Raw genomic sequence first — 20,481 nt, 5'->3', positions numbered from 1 at the left:
CAGAAAGATTCCCTTCAAGTTCAGTGAACACCAGAGGAATCTTTCTCATATCCCTTGCCATGTTTACATGTTAACTCGAGGTCATGGCAAATCCTTCCAAATGAGTATGAATTAAAACAGTTGTTCTCCATCACCATCAATTTAAAAGGTTTGAACTGATGAATATATGGTTGCTAAACCTGCATCTGTACCACCACCCTTCTGCTTTTTGTCATCATTAACGTAATGGAAATAAACAATGAGAAGAAAAATCATATGTGTTCTTAATCCATACCAATTATTTTTTTTACAATACAAGTTTTATTGTCATTTATTCAGATAAATGGTAAATGTTTAACTGCATTTAGCTGTTCATCCTTGAAATGTATAATTACACACAAATACAAAAACCCACAAACAAAAATAAGAAGACCTGAAATATTAATGGTCTCACCTGCTGTGCCAAATCACCCTTTTAATTTGTTATTCATGAGCAGAGGCACCTTTAGACAATGATCTGGGTTCTCTCCTCAGCAACGCTTGTGGAACCCCAGTGAAAGCCAACAGAACTAAAGAACAAAGTCAGCTTTGGAGATTATCAAGAAGAACAACTATCAGAATGATCCACATGTTTTCTGCATATCCACACATAGGAATAACTTTTGAACAATTGTGTTGCTTCTTGTCTTAGTTTTACAACAAGACTTAACTTTAACTGAGCCCTGGATCTGGAAATTTTGAGCCTAATTGGTAGGTAAAAAACACATGCCTTGGTATTTATTTAATAAAATCTTTTCAGACCATCTGCAAGATAATGCTGCTCGGTTTTCTATCACCTTGGATGTAAACATTTCAACGGGAGAAGGTGTTTGTGCTGTTTGAGGCACCTTCTGAACTCTGCTAAGCTTATCTTCTCTTTAGAGACAAAACTTTGTTTACCCCAGATTTGAACACTGATTACAGGCCTCTGAGAAATAGGAGATAGCTTTTGAAACTTGTCAACCATAATTGGTTCCTGAAATGTAAGTCCCTTGAAGGGTAAGAACTCAGAGATATGGCCTTGTAGGAAAAGTGACCAAAACCTGGAAGGTACTGGAGATCCCTTGTAAGACAATCTCACAGGGCCAGAAAGGTCCACTGGGGCCACACTGTTCATTTAGAGATGCACAGAAAGCATGTGGGAATGAAGTGCATCTTTCCCCTTTCGCCTCCTTTTGTATGAAGGCATTAAAATTAACACAAATGGAATTTGAAATATAATAGCCCAGCTGTCTTCCTGTTTCAGGAGGTGTTAGTGGTAGCAGAGAAATTAAATCACAAGATTGGCATTTTATTCTCATATCAATAACCAAGCATCTTCTTCCCTAAAAGCCATTCAGTCCAGGGCACTGTCCTCTCATGTTTCAGTGTTTCTATTCAGCTAAAATAGACCAGAACTACTTGTGCACTTTACTCAAAGCTGTGCTCATGGCTTCCTTCTTTATCTTCTCACAGAAAGCAATTCTAGTACATAGTTAATAGATAAAATTCAAGACCTTAAAGTCGGGATTTCTTTTTTCTTTTTTTAATGAATTATGCCAATGCCTGGTAACAGTCAGAAAAAGCAAATTTCTCATACAGAGTTTTTAGGAATGAAATAAAAAGTGTCTTTATGCCTTTTTAAATGCATGGCACTCCTGCATTTTCAGTACTGCATGAAGTTACAGTTCTCTAACTCAGAAAACATACCCATTGAATGAAATAAGAAGAAAAGAAAAGTATTCTCAGTTTTTTTTTTTTTCCAAAATGAGAAACTGGCAGTGGGAAGATTTAAAATAAAATAAAGGGATGTTCCTCCCATGTCACAATTTGTAGGGCTTGGGATGCTGTGGATACTTAAAAGATATATGAGCTCAAGAAATGCCAGTACTAATTTATCAAAACCAAGTCATTGAAAAGCATTAAACACAGAGATTCCACCCCTGGTTCAGGAAATCCCTGAACAAGCAGTGCTGGAGCCTGGGAGACGATATCACTAAGCACTGCTGCCTGCTCGCCGCTCATTCTCCTCCGCTGACACTCATTATGGGACCTGGTGAGAACCAAGTCCTGGGCTAAATGAGCCTTTGGTCTGAACAGATTGGACTGTTCTTATGAAATGAGGCAGAGAGAAATTAGGTAATTTAGCCAGGAAATCCATGCCAAAGCAAAAAGCTAATGTTCTAGTTCCTGAGCCTTGCCCAGTGCCATACACAAAAGTATATAGTCCTGCCTCAAATCCCAGTCAAGCGAATGGCGACGGAGCTTACTCAGCACATGCAAAGCTATGCACAATGTGCCAAGTGAAATTGGTAAGGATCACTTGTGATGGGGACAGTGCATCAGCTTTTGTGCACAGTTAGCCTTTAGTCTCCCTGTGATTCCCAAGGAATATCTCTGTTGGGTTCCCCACGCATGGACAAATTGCCCTATGCAAATTGCCATTGTTTTTTGTTCACTGGAGTTTTACAAAACTAGCAGCAGAAGCAAAAAATCCTTCTCACAGATTTTCTGCTCTAAAGCAATTTAATTAACCAAACTATCATATAAACAAGTACTTAAAATAAATAAGTCATTTAGTTTAGAATAAAGATCAGAATACAACAATATTTCATAGAGAGAAATTTGGGGTTTTTTTCAGACTTCTATGATTCATGTACAGTCAGTGGAGATTCATGTGACAATATTATTCTAAATGTTACCATCACTTCCAAATGCTTATTAAAATAATCTAATCTATTGAAACATATTGTAGGGAAGAAGAGCTGATATGTAATTATCTCTTTCCCTAAACTGTCCTTTGATTTGGTTTCAGGGTTCAAGGATCCACCCAGTTTTTGTGTTCATAGCCAGCACTGATGTCACTGGGAGAAACAGAACGGAAGATAGAGGTGGAGGGTGAATTTGAAGATAAATTTAATAAAAACATTAGAAACCACCGGATAAGAAAAGCAAACAAACATCCAAAAAGTCCACCTCTGGTTTCATAACTTCCTTACTTCTTGATGTATCATAATATCCTTCCTTTCCCCTTTTTAATCATGCAAACTAACAGCTGTCTTTTTAAACATTTTTAGACTCAACTTCAAGTGCCTCACTCGATACCATATGTCACACATTTCCTCTCTTTTTTTTTGTGAAATGGCTTCAGATAGAATGTTTTAACCTTATTTTCCTGCTGTCTGGATTTTGTCTGCTGGTATTCAGAAGCCTCTTTCTATCTCAAATGTCATTCATTTTAAGTCGTCTCATCAAATTTTGGTCACAGGTTTTAAAGTCTGCACTGTTAATCTTCTTAACAAATATAAGAAGTTAAAAACTAATTTATTGCAAATTGCACTATGATGAGAATACTCGCTTACAGAGCAGCTAAAGTAAAGATTACTGGTAGAAAATTAATAACTGCAAGTTGCAAACAGAAAATGAAACAGTAACAGGATGCAAAACAGACCAGACTTGATTACAATGGCCATATGCTTTCTTCTTTCTGATGCATCCCCACCTTTAGACTGCTATCTACCTTACCATCACATTAGTTTTCAGCTATTTATAGAATATTCAGCAGGAGGATTTGATCAACTGTCTTAGGTGGAAATGTCTATGGAAGAACTCCAAAGACTTCTGTTTTTAAATTTATATGTCAAGATTGGTAACCTTAAAAGCTAAGTTTGACAGAATACCCAAGTCCATGTTGTTTTCAGGTGGCTGGTGTGGATTCTTTTAAGATGGACAATAATTTGCCTCTAGTATTGTACAATTAAATTGTAACTGAAATTTCATACTGCTTACTGAGTTCCCTTCTTGGATTCAATATGTATAACTTTATTCTTTCTAGTTCAGAGAAATATAAATCAATATTCAGGAACTTTTCTGAAATGCACTGCTTTTGAGTGCCTGACTCATTTTATTATTTTTGCTTCATTAACATCTCAGGTGCTATGGTAGATGAGAAGGATAAGCACTGTTTCTGAAGATGCAGAATTCTCTGCATTGCCTAAGGATAAGGCTGGAGGACTACATGAACTGAGTATGTTTCAGGTGAATTAAATCAGGTAAAATGACTCCTACCCTCTGAAATAAACTGTAATCTAAGTCTGTAGGGAATAAATTGCCTAAACATCAGGAAAGAGCAAAATCTGGAACACCTCCAATCCTCCAACATACTTCCTGCTGCCATCTATTCATCTTTCTCTGTCTTTTTTCCTCCATTTCATGACCTGTGTCCTCTGGCACCTTAAGCAACCCCAAATCCTTTTGCTGTTCAGTGTCCTGCCTCTGATGCTGCCTATGGAGAGCCTATAAAACTCAAAACTAAGTTGTTCTTTTGAAGGATCTAAATGCTGAAAATTGTCAGTATCAGTTTTACTTCACATCTATGAGCAATCTCCCTGAAAATATTGAAATAATTTACTCAAGTTCCTTCTGAATGAGCTCTTGAGAATGCTTTATATAAAAGTACCTTACTGGACACAACTGCAGAGGGAATTAATGCTCTAATTTGACATTGGCACATAAAGCATAATGCTAGCTCTACAGAAAACAAAAAGTAGTCAGCGATGACAGTGCATCAGAGATTCAGCTTCAAAAGTAACTTTAAAAGCAAATATGCAGTTTTCATATTCATGGTTTCTAATTTTCACCAAAATATCTTGGCAAAAATATTGCAATCTCTTTTTAATGAAATAATCTGATATTTTAGCTATTGCAATTAAATTCAGTTTCATTCATTCACCTATGCAATGAGAGTGGTAGCTATTTATGCTTTTTGTTAGATCTCATCTCACCCCTTACCACATGGCTCCTACATTTAAAATCCTCCTTACATTAAGCACAAACTTTCAAATCCAACCTTTTTTCCCCTCTGTTCAACAAACTGGCTTCTACTACAACATCATTTCTGCTTTTTAGGTGAAGACTTTGGGTGCAGCTGCAGCTGCTGTTGCTGTTTATCACACCCTTTTTTTTGGAAATTTACTTTAGTCTTGTGAGCCTGGAGGAGATCAAGTGATTTAGAAGCAGCAGTGCCAAAAGAGAAAAAAACAGGTGGGGAAGTTTGGGCAACTCACCACAGTTATTTAACTACTGCTCCAGTTTAAGTCTTGCAGTAATTGAGATCCTAGTTAACCCCAAAGTACATTGCTTTTATCTCTTTGGGAAATTTTGGAAGGGTTAATTCTGGATTTTTTTATGACCATACTAATTACTACTCAGGCAAACAAAAAAGAAATAAATTCTAGGTATATGTTTAAATAACATCCATCTTCATTTTGGGAACTTTTCTACCAAAGAAATAATTCTGCACTGGGATTTGATTCCTCTTATTCAAGCGGGTCATGTGGCAGTGGTCATTGCTCCATATAAGTAAGATGCCAGGCTTTTTGTAAGCAACTGAAACCTTCAGCTTTCTTCATGTTCTTGCATTATCTGTTTTAAAGTATTTTCTTATTTATTTTCATTAATACCCCATGAAATGAACTGACTGTAAAAATAATATCTAAGTCCCTAAATGTTATCTAAACTACTTGCTACAATGTCAGCTAAAAGAAAACACATTTTTAAGGGATTCTTTATCATATTTAAAAAAAAATAGATATTTTCCTTTATTTTCTTTTAGCCCTCTCTTGAGGACTTTTATTTTGTGATTCTGATATGTGACTGTTTGTATAATGTCAGGAAAGTACCTTGAGTTTAAAATTTATTGTGCTATAATCTTTGTACAGCAAGATTTAGCATTTCTGCATTAACCATCCTTTACACTGTAGTCTTACTATCTTCCTTCGAGGTAATCCTTTTTACAGAGGGTCATGGCTTTTCACTGTCTGTATGAAAACACATTTGCACAAAGAAATAAAAGCCAAATCCACAAACCTACAAATGACAAGCAGAAAGGGCTTGTATTCGAGCTTGCTTTCCTGCAAAATCCTTTGAAAGGCTAAACAGCCTTTTCAGGGCAAGCACTAATCTGCAGACTTGTATCCCTATGTTTGAATGTAATGAGATTCCAGTAAACACATGCACTCTGTGTCACAGTGAGCTCAGTTTAAGAGCAGCTTATTTTCAGCTACTTTCGGGCAGCTAAGACCAGATCTGAAATGCTGCTTTAACTGGAATGAGAATGCCTGTGCTGGGATTTGCACTGAATTCGTGAGGCATTCACAAGTTTCCTTATGGACAAGGCTAAAGTCATGCAGAGAGCTCTTTCACAATCAAAGCTTCCAACTTTGTTGTCCAAACCCTCATTTTTTAGTTTCCTTTCTTGACTGAGGTTAAACAAAGTCAACTTTACCTATTAATTTTCTGTTTATCCCAACCAGTCTTCAAGAGAATATCTAAATCTTGTACTTGAGTCTGAATCATTGACTATTATATTATACCTGTTGGAAGAATGTGGCCTTTTACTATGTAAAATAGCATTAAATTCCTTTCCAGGCCAGGCTGAATGGGAATCTGAACAACTTGGTCCAATGGAAGGTGCCAGGGCCTGGGGGTTGAGACCAGATGATATTTAAGACCCCTTCCAACCCAAACCATTTTATGATAAATGATGCCAAATCCTTCCATATTCCAAATTTAGTATAAATTTCACAGATTTTTAGTTAGGAATCAAAATTAATGGTCTAGACTGTACTCTAGAGACTTCAAGGGATTTGTTCTTCAGTAAGTATTCCAGAAAAAGACCCTTGATACAACAACAGTAAGTTGATGAAGACTTACATTTTCATTGCCCCCACACTTAAATAATGAAATGAGATCCCTGTTTCTTATAACAAAAGATGATGAAATGCTTAAACAGAAAGATTTGTTAAAACAGAATAAAATAAATTGTTATTCAGAGTAAATGAAGTTAAGAACCTCAACCAGCTATAATTAAATATGCCACCATGACTATTGTTGATGTATCACCTTCATGACCATTGATGCTTATCCAAACAAAAAGTGAAACTTGGATCAAGAAAAGGGGAAAAAACCCAGCGCTATTGCTCTGCAGTTTTCTGCTGTCTGACACATGGTTTGTATTGTAGGTGCACAAATATCCCTTATGAAAGCCTTTGCAAGCTTGTAAATAAACACTGGCTACACAGAGTAATGCTGATTTATACAAATGGCAAATGCTTTCAGGTTTTATGCTGGTTCCATATTTCAAACAAGCTGGAAGTATAGATGTAATGATCAGAGTCACTGCTTTGAAAAAGTAACCAATGCCATTTGTTTTTCTGATTACACACTTACTGGTTTGTAATTGAAAAAAAAAAAACCAACAAAACAACAAAAAAACCCCCTCATACCTCAGGGAAAAAGAACTCACTGGAAGAAGATAATCTTCCTCTCTTACACTGTTTGTTTTCTAACTCCCTCCTCTCTTACGAAGTTTGTTTTCTAATCCTCCTTCAAAAACTGTCTCCAAGTTTGGAACCAGGCTGAATCAATCATATTTTACTGTCCCTTAGAGGCAAAAATCTGTATTATCTGAGAAGCTACAGCACAGAGAACTGACCAATTCTATGAGAATCTGAATATTAAGACCTTCTTTTAACTCCTACATATGATAACTTTGTGTAGGCTTGGTCCATAACTGTGCAGACGGGAATCTAAAAATTATCTGGCAGACAAATAGTTCCACCACCTGTAGTTACCTTCTCTGGGGACTCTTTTTGGCCCGGGGGCACAAGACCATTTTCACATGACAATGACTGAAGCTTCAACTTCTAAGATATCTAAATTGCAGAGAGCAAAACCAATTAAGGCCAAACAACTTGCCCTGGGCAGAAGCTTGAGAACTGGAGAAGAACCCCTTACACTGTTGTCATCCTCAACCAAAATGTGCAGCAGTTTTCCGTATCACCGATAAGAAAGTGCCACCATTGTTAATTATCACAAACCCAAAATATCCGAACATGAAAAAAATCCCCAGATTCCTATCACGAATTCTTCATATTTCCTTTCCTGCTGCTAATACTTTATGAGCTGTTGTGAGTAAAGTTCTCTGTATCACAACACATACTTCTTTTTTTATTTCTTTTCTGTTTCATCAGAAGACATAATTAGGCAAAACATTTAAAGGGTAAACTTAAGGTATGTTAACAACGTCATTGCCTGGAGCAAAGCAAATGTTTCAGGAGGACAGCAGAGATCTGAACTTTACATCTTCTTGCTTACATATGAAAAGGTCTCAGATGAAGGATCTATTTATCTAGTAGATAGTTTCTCTTTAAACAAAGAATAAGAACCAGAATGTACTTCTTTATTTGTATTTGTCATTGCCAGTTTACATAATACTAAGAAATTATTTTTTAAGTCAAAATCTGTCACTGATGTGGTCCATGTCATATTTCTACTTTAAGAGGTGACAAAAAATGTTTATATCCACATCAAGCGACTTGCTCAACTTTTCTGGTGTGGTTTATATTAAATACAGAAGAAGGCAGCAACTTAGTAATCCCTGAAAGCATCCTTGTGATGAGTCAGACTGAGCTGTTAGCAACACTCAAGTCATTTGGTACCAGGTTTTAACTCCATGTAGCAGCAGAAGTGTGAAAAAGACCAAGTGAATTTCAATACTTCTCTAATCAGAATGCTGCTACCTGAGCTTTGCACTTATGCAGCACATGAAAGGAACATCACTGTGATAATTTTGACATTCCATTTCTCTTCATCAATCTTGTCACTGTTCTTTTTAACATGCATCACCTTTATTCTACATGTAAGAACAGCCAAAATTGTTTTATGCTTAATAGCAAATGGATACATGTACAAGTCCTCTGACCAATAATATTATACATTTATATACCTGATATTCTGCACATATAATAATTCCTACAAGGCTGATATTTCATTTACCTAATTAATTTCACTGTGAAGGCATGCTTGAAGCCGTGTTACTGAAGGATTCCTCCAAGGTAACCATTTAACAGCTAAGTAACCTTTAATTACTTGCCACAGTGATACACATCTAAGACAGATTTTGTTAAACTGTGACATCTGAGCACTTTAACCTAAAGGTAGTTATTAGCACTCCCATGCAAGATTCATTATAGATCATAGTTCATTAATGGAGAGTATTGTGTTCTCATCTGATTGCAGACATTTATTAATATATCTCTCTGAGTGTGACAATGTTGCAACTTGGAGGAATCCATTGATTTTCATAAATCAGGAAGCATTTCTTAACTAAACTATATACAATCATACAGACAGTTCTTCTGGACCTAGCTGACATGAGCTCCAAATAGGAAATTGCTTAGGGATGGACAATGTGTACAATTACGATTAGCAGTGCAATATTTGAAATAATTAAGATGTAAATTAATGCTGCACTGCAAGAATCACTAGTTGTGATTTATATCACTGCAGGTGAGAAGACAGTCCAGACTTGTAGATGACTGCAAATGTACACAAATTAAAATAGATTAGATGACATAGCAACTCATCACCAATTCTAACAGGCGTGAATTCATCATGATAACTTTATTTATTCTGCACAATACTTCTTTTTAGCTGAGTTTTCCAATGGTGACTGTTTTTTTCATCCAAATGTTTCTCACATTTTCTGACTCACTGAGCTACAGAAAAAAATATTTTTACAAATAAAGCTTTTTTCTGGGAAAAAAATAAAAATAACCATATGTGAATTGTCTACAGCAAGTAACACAGAAGCTGAAGAGAAAGAAAAAGCAGGCATTAACTAGTCTTTCCTTGAGTTCTCAAGAAATGTTGCAAAGTTACTCACCCTTTTCCAATGAATTGAGTTACTTAGGAAATAAACTAATTTACTCCAAGTCCACAGAGGCATGAAGGAGCCAGAGGCATGACTTTCATCTGAGTCAGGTCATACCCATTGCATTATTTTTCTTACATGGACGAGGGAGTGGTGAAGGAAGGAACAGAAGGGCACAGAGCACTTCCTTCACAGGAATGGTGTCTGAGGGAAGGTGCAGAGATTCTATATGGTTGATGCTCAGGAGCTCCAAGAGAAGCTGGCACATTTCCAGACTTACCAAGTGCCATAAACAGAAAACAAGTTGTTACAAGATATGTAAGCAGGAACTCAGCGTGAATGGAAGAGTAAACAATTCTTTTTCTAAGTGACTTCCAGTAGGTTTATTCGTAGATTTTGAGAACAGAAAGAGTTGCTGCAATCACTTAGTCTGATTTCCAGCATCACACAAGCTGTAAACATATGGGACAAGCACAAATATTTAAAACACTGCCTGTTTCACAACTTTTCTTAATCTCCCACAGTATTTCGGCAGTAAATTGATTAACTCTTCACAGCAGAAAATATATGGACTAATGTAAAAAGGAGATAATTATTTATGTCTATACACTGCTTTTGTATCTGTTATTTTTAGATAATTCTGTGCACAGTCCCATGTTCCTTCCCTGCACAAAACACAGTGTCTGTCTAAGCCATGACCTGTTCCTTAACTGCATTTTCTTCCTGCTCTGAGGTAGCATTGCAGCAATCAAGCACACATCCCTGTACGTGGTGTCTGTACTCACAAGAGCATTGTTTAAAGTAGGATGAAGGATTTTTTCTCTTATAAGACTTCAAGATCTTGACATAACTGACTGTTAGTTTATTTGTGTAATCTTATGCCAGCAAAACACACAAGGCAAAAAAGATGAAAGGTTGTATGTATACTGGCAAGGGAACATATTCTTTATACTTTGTAAGGGTGTTTAGCAAAGTTACAAAATGTACAGTGAGTAAATTATATCTGCTCTTGTTTTGCAGAGATCCTTCCTCTTCCAGCCATCTTCTCTCTGTGTCTGGCATTCATGGGATCCATCCTTTTTCACTTTCTTACATGATTCAGTAATTTTTTTCCTTAGAAAGTAAAGTACTAAATACTAGTCAAATAAGTACTGTTTTCTTACTGAACTATGGAGCAGTGGAATTTTATTATTTAAATGAATTTAAATCGCAACACATTTAAGACAGTCCTTGTATATCAGGGTAGAGAACAAACTCAGTTTTAAAATCTTTTAAAGGTACGGAAGCATCTGGAAAGTATTATGAAAGCTCTTTTTTATTATCAACATGAGTCTGTAAATAAAAGTGAGGATGGTCAAGAAAGCAGGAGAAGAGCAATTATTTCCTGTTCCACCAGGCAACTGCTGGAAATACTTGTGTCCTGCTGTTTACTCACAGAAATAGCAGCTTCACCTGTAGTTGCTCTGCTTTTTATTAAAAAAGAGGTAAGATTTCATCATTGTGGAGAAGCCACTTCTGTCATGCCAACTGCAGCTGCTGGTGAAAGAAAGAGATGTCTAAGGGACTTGAAAGCACACCAAGGAGGCCTTCCATTGTAAAAAGTGACTTTTTCTTTCCTGAATCTGTTTGAAAGCTTCTACATCCATGATTGTTCTCATTTTTCCTTTGGGAAAATTACCCCTTTTTTGGGAATTCTGAATCAGTGAGAGTCTTGGGTTCAGAAGGAGCATCAGAAACAGGTTTTGAGCAGATTAGGCATGGACCTCTCCATCACTGCTGAGCAGGCTGTGCCATGGCCATACTCAGCCTCCCTGGGCCCTTCCTAGGCCTAACTGCAGGCCAGTCACCTTGCCAGGGTACCATTAAACTCATATCATCTGAACATGCAGAAATTGTGAATATGAGGTTGGTCTGAAAGCATGGGGAAAGGCAGTGCTTTCAGACTCACACGTCTCTGAGAGTTAAATATATTCCACAGACTTTAAAAAATGCCTGAAAGGCACTCCACAGCATGCCAGCTGTCATAAAATTTTAGGCAAAGACCAGTGAAATTAGTTCACTAATAAGGCCTTCTTTAGATTCTCATGTCTGAGTATTTAATATAACTGGCTAGTTTGCTGTTCAGCATTTCACAGCACTGTGGTCTGTATGTGGAGCATCACCCACAGCTAAAACATGCTGCATTGTGACCCTGGCTGTTTAAAGATTATTTGACAAGATATTGGTACTGAGCTACAAACACAATGCAGTCACTTCCTTCAGTGGCAGAAATCACATTTATGATTCTTCTTCATAAGGTCAGCCCCTGCCAACTGGAGCCTTGTGATGTGAATCCCACAATGAATAATGCTGCTTTGATGCTCATCTATCCAAACCTGAGCTCAGTAACTCCTTCTTTCAGTTTTGTTTCCTCCTGTGCCTCTAAATCAAGAAATAATTCTATTTATAGGTCATTTCCTCAATTAAGTCAGTCTATACTGTAAGCTGGCTTTCCACTGTTTTTATTACATTGGTTTCCCAACAGATGGTGGTTTGTTATTTTATTTTTTTCTCCCCCATATTGGTCAAGAGATCAAAGGATTTGACCATACTTGTCTTTTGTTTCAGGAGGTGTGTGGATGAAATTTTGCATATGTTGCATGGCTGTGAAGTTGGGTTAATGTTTTCAATTGTTACTCTAACAAGACCCAAATGCTGAACTTCTGTGTTACTAGAAACATTATAGGCTCTGTCGATGAGCCAACATAATAGTCCCACCCAGAAAATTGGATCGACATCTTAATATGATTGCCATACCTCTTAAAAGTACAATCTATGTCTGTAATGAATTAGGAAAAGTGTATCATCTCATGGTAAAGTAAGGTAACCATGTTTCAGTGGGAATATTTACATTATGGGAACAAATAATTCATCATAGCATCCTTTAAGTGATAGGAGAAATAATGAACATCCAAATGCAAACAGTGGGTGTATTTTCAGTTCCTCTGGTAGTCATCGCTAAAATTAATTTCCTTAAAGTAGTCACAAAGTTCTGAGTAATCCTTCTAACAATGCTAGAAATTAAAGCATTTTTTCCCTGTGACTTTGAAAGGAAAATTGCACCTCAGTTTCAGCTACCCCAGTGTAAGTCATAGGGAACTCCACTGAAGACAAATAGTTCTAGAAAAAAGTACCCCATGCTTTAAAAGAATAAATTAAACCCAGATCCTAAGAGGGTCTTTAACTTGAATCACTCATTATCAGAGCACATCCAAAGTTACCCGTGGTTTTAAGACATGGACTCACACAACAAGATATCACATGTGGTATCAGTGAAAGTCCACCCAGAGGTTCTGTGTGTGCACATGTGCACGCTCCCCTCCGCAAATTTACTTCCATGGAGGTCTCTCTCTATCTCAGTCTTTTTTTTCTCCCCTGCAGCAACGTAAACAAAAGTTTTCCCACAGATCTGAGAGTTATTTCTTTGAACCTAATGAATATGTCGACTGGCTTTGGTTTCTCATTCATGGAAGCCATTCAGCTGTGGCGCGCTGTGTACAGCTCCCCACCGTAATCAACCAGCGCTGCTCTGCCACCAAGGACGGCTGCCATGTACAGTGAGGGAACAATGCTCTCCTCAGTTATCCCACTGCAAGCTTTCTACTGCAGACATTCCTCTCATTAGGCAGCTGGGGGTTCGGATTTGACACTATTACTCACACTGGACCCTTTCTTTAGGTATTGGGAAAACCTAAAAAAACATTCTATGTTATCAATTACTTTGTTAGACTTGGTTTTTTCCAACAGTGCAGGACAAGATGCAGTATCTTGCCAGTTCCAAGCTTCCTTTTGTGCCACAGCATACCTGTAGAGATCAGACCAGATCCACGGAAAACACCAACACTGTCTCCAGACTTTATCCTTACTTGTCGTCCCTCATCTCAGACTTTCACTTGTTTCAATTGAAACCAAACCCTAGAATGCTGGAACATCACCTGCAGAGTGACTTCCACTTACTTTTTCCTTAAAAATCTGTATAAAGTAATATTAAATTAATATTGTTCTGGAAGATTTTTTTTTCAGTTTGGTTTGGTTTGACTTGGTTTCTTAAGAATAAACTGAGAGGTCTGCCATAGCAATTTGGACATAATTATCGAGTCCTAAACAAAAGTTAGCTGCCGAATAGCTGAAATGATCAGACTTGAATAGCGATTAGAGTTTCATTAGTGTTTTCTGCTGTGCAACAAATGGCCCTTGCAGTTGTAAATTCCATGTCTTTGTTCTGTTTTTCATCATATCTTATACCTCTCCTCAGTGTGACTTAGTAAAGAACTGTGCTTCCATCTTACCCTCAGCCATGCAGTCTGAGGAATAAAGGTGAAGAAAATAGCCACCACACTGTTCTCACTTGTGTTAGTTTAAAACTTGATTTCCTGCATGTAAATGTTCAACCTGTAAATCTGAGAGTGAGTCGCAGACATAATTACTGACTTTGTCACTTTAGACATAAATATATTCCAAATTACTTAGGTGTAATTATGAAATACGCAAGGGCAGGACTGGATGCATTAAATGACAGCTGAAAACCTACAATGTTCATATTTTCTGTCAGTGATTAAAGCATGACCCCTTTGCCAAATACTTTACTTCCAAAACTGGTATTTGTAGTGCATGTGAATTTTAAGATACTGAGCCACATCCTTTGCATACTTATGATTTGGAATATCCCTATTCTTATAAATACACTTTTAAATAGGAAAATGGAAGGTCAAATGGATCAGCTAGTTGTCAAGCATTCAGCTGTCAAAAAGGCACATCCTCCTTAATTGAATATACCAGGATAAAAAACAGTGGCTACATATTTAATTTATCATATTAAATAATGTTTTTTACATTAACACTTTAGTATGCATTATAATTTTTACTAGGAAATAGATTCTTATCTGTATAAAATAAGATACTTGGAGGGAAAACAAAAAACCAAAATTTTTGGGTTTAGTGTTCCACTTTGCTGAGGATGAAATATCCACTGCAGCTGTGTAGACTTTTGCAACAGTGCAGGGTAGGAAAGATGTCAGCCATTGCTGCCACGTGTGCTATTCAGTTGAGAGAAGTTTACTTCATAAATTAAACTATTCCGACAGCTAAATTATTGCATAAAGTCTAATAGTCCTACTTTAAAGGATCTGCTCTGGAAGTAAATGTTTATTGGAAATATATTTTGCTTGGGGATGACAGGATGAAGTTTTGAAAAATCTGAGTTTTCCTGGTTTAACTTGTCTTTTAGCAAAGCCAGTGTTCAAAATACAGCTAAAGTCAAAGGAGATCTGCAGTGTATTCAAAGACAGCCGTTCATAAATAATAGCATTTAACCATGAACCTGATTAATATTTGTTTACAAAGGGGTTTATGGAGTTTTTCAATAAGTCTTTTAAATGGGAATCAGGTTACTTCTTTATGGTGACCTTCTACTTCTGTAACTTTATCACATGATAATGCAACAAGAGGTGCCATTCTGGGACGTAGCACTCACCCTATAAGAAATGTGCACTTCTGCATGAAAGTGCTTAAAAACACGTAGAGCTTCCAGCAACACAACCTGGTTTCCTTACTGAAATATTTGTCAGACCTTACCAGAACAACTGATTCACTTAGATTGTCATATGAGAAAGGACTGTCACGTTCTCTGCCCTTTCCCTCTACTCTTCTTGTAAATGTTAAATCTGGCCATTGAAAAGTTAACATAGCACATCCCTTCCAAAACAATGCCATAATGAATTATGGCTTGGAAAAAAAATTATATGCTATATATAGCTACATATAGCTGTATATAAAACTATATACTTAAAATATGCTAGGAGGGAGATAGCCATGACAAGATTTATTCGTTTTTAACAAGTGGAGGTAAACTGTACATGTGTGAAGAGCCTGATTTTGTGTGAAGCACTCTCACATGGGGTAGCCTAAGGGACTGGAAATGGATGTCATGTGGAGCAGCAGAAGTGATGGTTTACAGTCTCATCACCTCCTGAGGAATCCAGCCCCTTTATTTTGGGATTTTGGCCTGGACAGACGTGTGCCTAGCACTCACTACCCTGTTACCTGCCATCCTCCACAGACATCAGTACAAGCAGAATGTTCTAGTGCCTGGGATTTCCCTGTATGGCAGAATCACTTTTCAGATTTTTACGACACAAGCTGAAGTACATCAGTCTTTAAAGATCTAAGAGACGTTTTCTTTTTCTCCATGGTAAAACTACTCATGCAATGGAAAGAAGTGCTCTAAAAGGTTCTTACACTGTGCCTGAAATAGCTTTCTGTCTCTTCAGTTTTGTTTTCCTGTACTATAGTAACAGGATATCTGGAAGTTTAAAGATGAAGGCACCTGTGAACTGAAGAAGATTATTTCAGTCTGTAAACCAGATCATCTTTTAATGGAGTTTCTCTGTAATTATAGTGGTGCTTAGAAAGAATATGTCACACATAACAGTTCAAACTCAAATGAGAATAATCCATTAGCAGTATTCTTTTCCTTCATACTTTATATAAGCATATAAATACCATATAAAGGTACAGTTAATTAGATGGAAAGAAAACTAGCCTCAGGTGATTTTTAATTTAAAAAACCATTTGCTCTAATGTTTCACCTAAAAACCACAGCTCAGAATCTTGACTGACGTAAACTGACACAGGTCTGCTGTCTTCAATGAAATTAGGCTAATTTATGCCACATCTACTACTACTGAAATCAGCGTTTCATCCTGATTTTTTACATTAGATAAACACACCATATTTAGTACCAGCAGTAGCATGGATCCTTCAATTAATGTTTTTCTTCAAAGCCATTTTTTCAGGAAAAAATGCTCTTCTATCACTACATATATATACAATATATGCAGACAGACAAACTGATAGATGCATAAAAGTGTCAGAACAAGATGTCCATTACTTAGGAAATGCACTCTGGACCTCTTTCTAATATGAAGAAAAGAAGGGATAAAAAAGAGTGGAAAGTATATTTCAGCAAAATTTTATGAGCTGAACCAAAGATTTTTAAAATACACAGAGTCCGGAAAAAGCAAATATGTTACAGGTGGTAGCATTATATAACTTCATATGCAATAACTTAATGTTTTATGTACATCATAAATCTAAACTGAATTTAAACCTTCTTTATTGATTGAGAAATAACATGCAAGTAGAGTAATCCCAGATCTTTTAAGTTCATGCAGTTAAAAATGAGTTTTAATCTGTTGGACAATGACAAGAAATTTGGAATTAGGAGACAGTAAAAGAAGCTGGTTTAGTTCTTCAGACAGCACTTAGTGATTTACCTCTGCTGAAGAAACCATAATGTATTCCTGCTGAGGATCTGGCAAACAATTTGGTAAAGCTCTTGCAATGCCTGTCTCAGCATTTAAAAAGAAAAAAAAAAGGTACTATAGGGCATTCTGTTCACCTCCACCTGGGTGTAAGGGTTAAGTAAATGGAAAATCCTGTTCTTACTGAAACAGGACTGTTCCCTGCTGGCTCACTCAAACTACCCCAAAGGGAGCCCCAGGGAAAGGGAGCAGGGCTCCTTCCCCCTGCTCAGGCATGCATAGGCAGGTGCATTCTGCATCCTGTTGTGATTTTCTAGGGGGTTTAATGCACCTCTGTGTCTCCCTGCAGTTGGATTTGTTCCTTTCTAGCACAGATTTGACTTGTTTAATTTTGCAACCGTTAAGTACAACACTCCTACACAACCAGCCCTGTTTCCTCAGAAGTCAGTGGGTGCAAAACACAGCTTTACTAATCACTTTCTTGCTTTGTCTGGTAATTGGTTTCTTGTATGATATTGTATTATAAGGACAGAATGCCACATATTGCCTAACCCCAGATCCCTGAAGTTTGTGTAGGTGTCTGAGTTAGGTCATCTCCCCTAAACTCATGCACATAAAATGGATGATATCAAGCTTTGCATTTGGCTGCCCTCAGGTATTTTCTGCATATCCACACACTATGTTCTCTCTAAATATGTTCTTTCCTGCTTCCTCGTGGCTTACGTGCTTAAAGCCTATTGAAACATTAACTTTATTCTTCCCTCTAAATGCTGTGGTTATTCAGCTTACACATCTGGAATGGATTTAAGTGAAGATTAGTCTGCTTTACTCCTCAGACTGCGGTGTAATTCACAACATATTAGCTTGTATACATTTGTGCACATCATTTTTAATCAGATGCACAGCATGCCGTTCATATCCTTTTAGCTTTTTATTATTACTTCTGATACTGTACTTCATCAGCCTCAATTAAACCTGTCTAGTTCCATCACCAGAAATTATTTTCTTCAGGTATGGAATGGGGCTATGATACACTGCTTCATATCAAATACATATTCAACAGATATAACAATTCAAATTCCCATTACTTTATGACTGTCACAAAAGGTAATTTATTTCCTTTCTCCAGTCATAAAAATTGTACCATGTTCCAGCCTCCTGCAGCCTACTCCAATTGCTTCCAGAGTCTCCTCTATCACTTGCCACTCTTTTCTTTAAATTTCACTTCCCACCCTCTCCAGTTTGGCACACACACTGATTTCCTCTTCTTTGGATTCAGGCAGGTGGGTTACATTCCGAGCTCAGATAAACAAGCAGTCATGCTAGAGAGTAGGTACATTCCCTGACTATTCCCCTAATCAGTTCACATTTACCTTTGTAAGTGCTTGAAAAATAAATAAGCAGATGGTGAAATCAGTCAATTTTCCACAAGTGTTGTGGCAGAAAAGAAATCTTCAGGAAGTATTTTAGATGGCAATTTTTAACTCATAATCAACTGCTTGTCTCTGCTTATACTATTACCTTCTTTAGCATGCTGGGGAGGTATAAACTCTACATGGTACGGAAGCAATGGCCCTTTGACACGTCCAGGGCTGCTGTCTGACATGAGAACATAAACCATCTGGCTCTCACAGATGCAGTGTGCAGGGGTGCAGGGGTTAAGATTGTATCCCCCTCATTCATGGTGTCTCTAATAGCTGCTGTCAATCAAGCGCCCTCCTCTTCCTCATCTCCCACAGAAGAAGCACATTTGAAATTCCTGGCTAGGTAGTATGGGAGAGGAAGGAGCAGACTCTAGCTGAGAGAAAGGACAGATTATTTTTCACTGCAGATCTAATGAATTAATTTATTAACCTGATTTTCACCCTTTCAAGGGACAGAACCCAGGCTGACTGTTAGATTTGTCAAAGCCCAAGAAGATCTGGGTACACTGCATCCTGCCTGCCTCACTTTCTCTCCACATGGGCAGACCTGACCTGAGAAAGCAGTAAATCCTCCTGCACAGCTATTCAGAGGACAAAAACTTGTGCCACTGGAAGAGCAAGTGAAGATGATTTCACTCATATTTTAAGTATGAAAAAGAAAACAAAAGCCAATTTTGTTTGAGGCAATTCAGACAAACACACTCCTGATTTCCCTCATTTGCAGCGAGGAGACCAACGGCCAGGAGAATGATTCAGGCTAAAGCAGACTTACAAACTTACTGCATAAATGAAAAAAACAACAACAACAAAAAAAAAAAAACAAACCAAAACCCCACCCATGAAAATTTAGATTTTTTTTTTAATAGTTGCAGACTATTAAAAAGAAACTAAAACAAGACTCCTCTTTCACTCCAGGGCCAAACACATCACTGATTCAAGACTTAAAAAACCCAGAATGTTAAACCAAGGTTAGATCTGGCCTCTCATCTCTGATCATCCTTTCTATAAATCCTTGATAAAGTGTGTGCTAGTTTTATGGTACAGCAATAAAACAGCCAAATGTAGAAGCAAATGACCTCATAGGAGCTATCTCTGTGCAGATAGATTCCCTTGGCAGATAGCCAAGGATTGATTGACACACATCTTACGGAACTCGAGTTAATTAATATGTCTACCAATTCCCAAATGGATCTCAGGAAGCAGAGAATCTGTTTAATGCAATAAGCAATGACATACTGTGTGTGGTCAAGAGACAATCACTAATTGCCAAGAATGCATTGTAATAAGGCATTAAAGAATGTGAACAAAACCCTTTCTGCTCTGCAGCTCCCTTATCCCTTCAAAACCTTGTTCTTAAGACATTTTAAAGATTTATGTTTCAAATATCAAAAGACATTTTCATAGGGAAAAATAGTTCCCAGACTATGAAGTCAACACTCAAAGGCTCTGTTAATTTTTCTGTGAGAAGAAATAGTCATCATTCATTCAACAATGATGTCTTTGTTTCCAAGGAAATCTGCAAACCTGAATTGCAAAGGCATAAGGTAACTTGAAAGAGCTGGTTTTTTGAAGATCACAGAAGCTACAAGTAACACAATTATGGATTCACTAGTTAAACATATCCATAAATGCTGAAAGCACATCAGGATTCTGACTGCTAAACTGAAACAGTCCATTGAGCAATACTCACGTAAGCCAGACAGAAAACACAGTAAAGGAGACTAATTTATATTACATACTCAACAGAAAAATAAGAGATAGCCTGCTTTAGAGAGAAAAAAGTATTGAAGGGCAGCACAGAGACATTCTAGTCAAATCTTCAGCCAGGAAGACCAGCCTAGTCCCATGGCTTCCTTTGAGTGAATCTGCTTTTTACCAGAGAAGATCCTGCTTATCTATTTAGTTATGATGATCACTGAGAAAATGGTACAAGAGCTACTGCAAGACTTCTGCAACACTAAGCAAAAATCAGCAAGAGATTAAAGAAATGGGTGAAAAGAAAGTGATTTATATTTCAAAAATAATAAGGGAAACAAACCTAGGT

At 37.2% G+C, this 20,481-nt stretch overlaps 1 protein-coding gene across 3 annotated transcripts in view; it reads right to left on the bottom strand.

Annotated features, from left to right (window-relative positions):
- Positions 1 to 20,481, bottom strand: part of SEMA3A (semaphorin 3A) — a 165,958-nt gene that overhangs the window by 76,829 nt on the left and 68,648 nt on the right. Inside the window, exon 1 of one of the 3 annotated variants that reach the window (XM_050969950.1) lies at positions 9,725 to 9,880. The exons of the other annotated variants lie outside the window; for them this stretch is intronic. Within the exon in view, the coding sequence (XP_050825907.1) occupies positions 9,725 to 9,787 (63 nt within the window). The 5' untranslated portion in view covers positions 9,788 to 9,880. Of the gene's footprint in view, positions 1 to 9,724; positions 9,881 to 20,481 lie in introns of those variants that run through there. 3 annotated transcript variants of the gene reach the window in all.

The sequence above is a fragment of the Serinus canaria genome, chromosome 1A (assembly GCF_022539315.1).
Source record: "Serinus canaria isolate serCan28SL12 chromosome 1A, serCan2020, whole genome shotgun sequence".
NCBI lineage: Eukaryota > Metazoa > Chordata > Aves > Passeriformes > Fringillidae > Serinus > Serinus canaria.
This window is presented reverse-complemented; position numbering and strand designations above follow the sequence as displayed.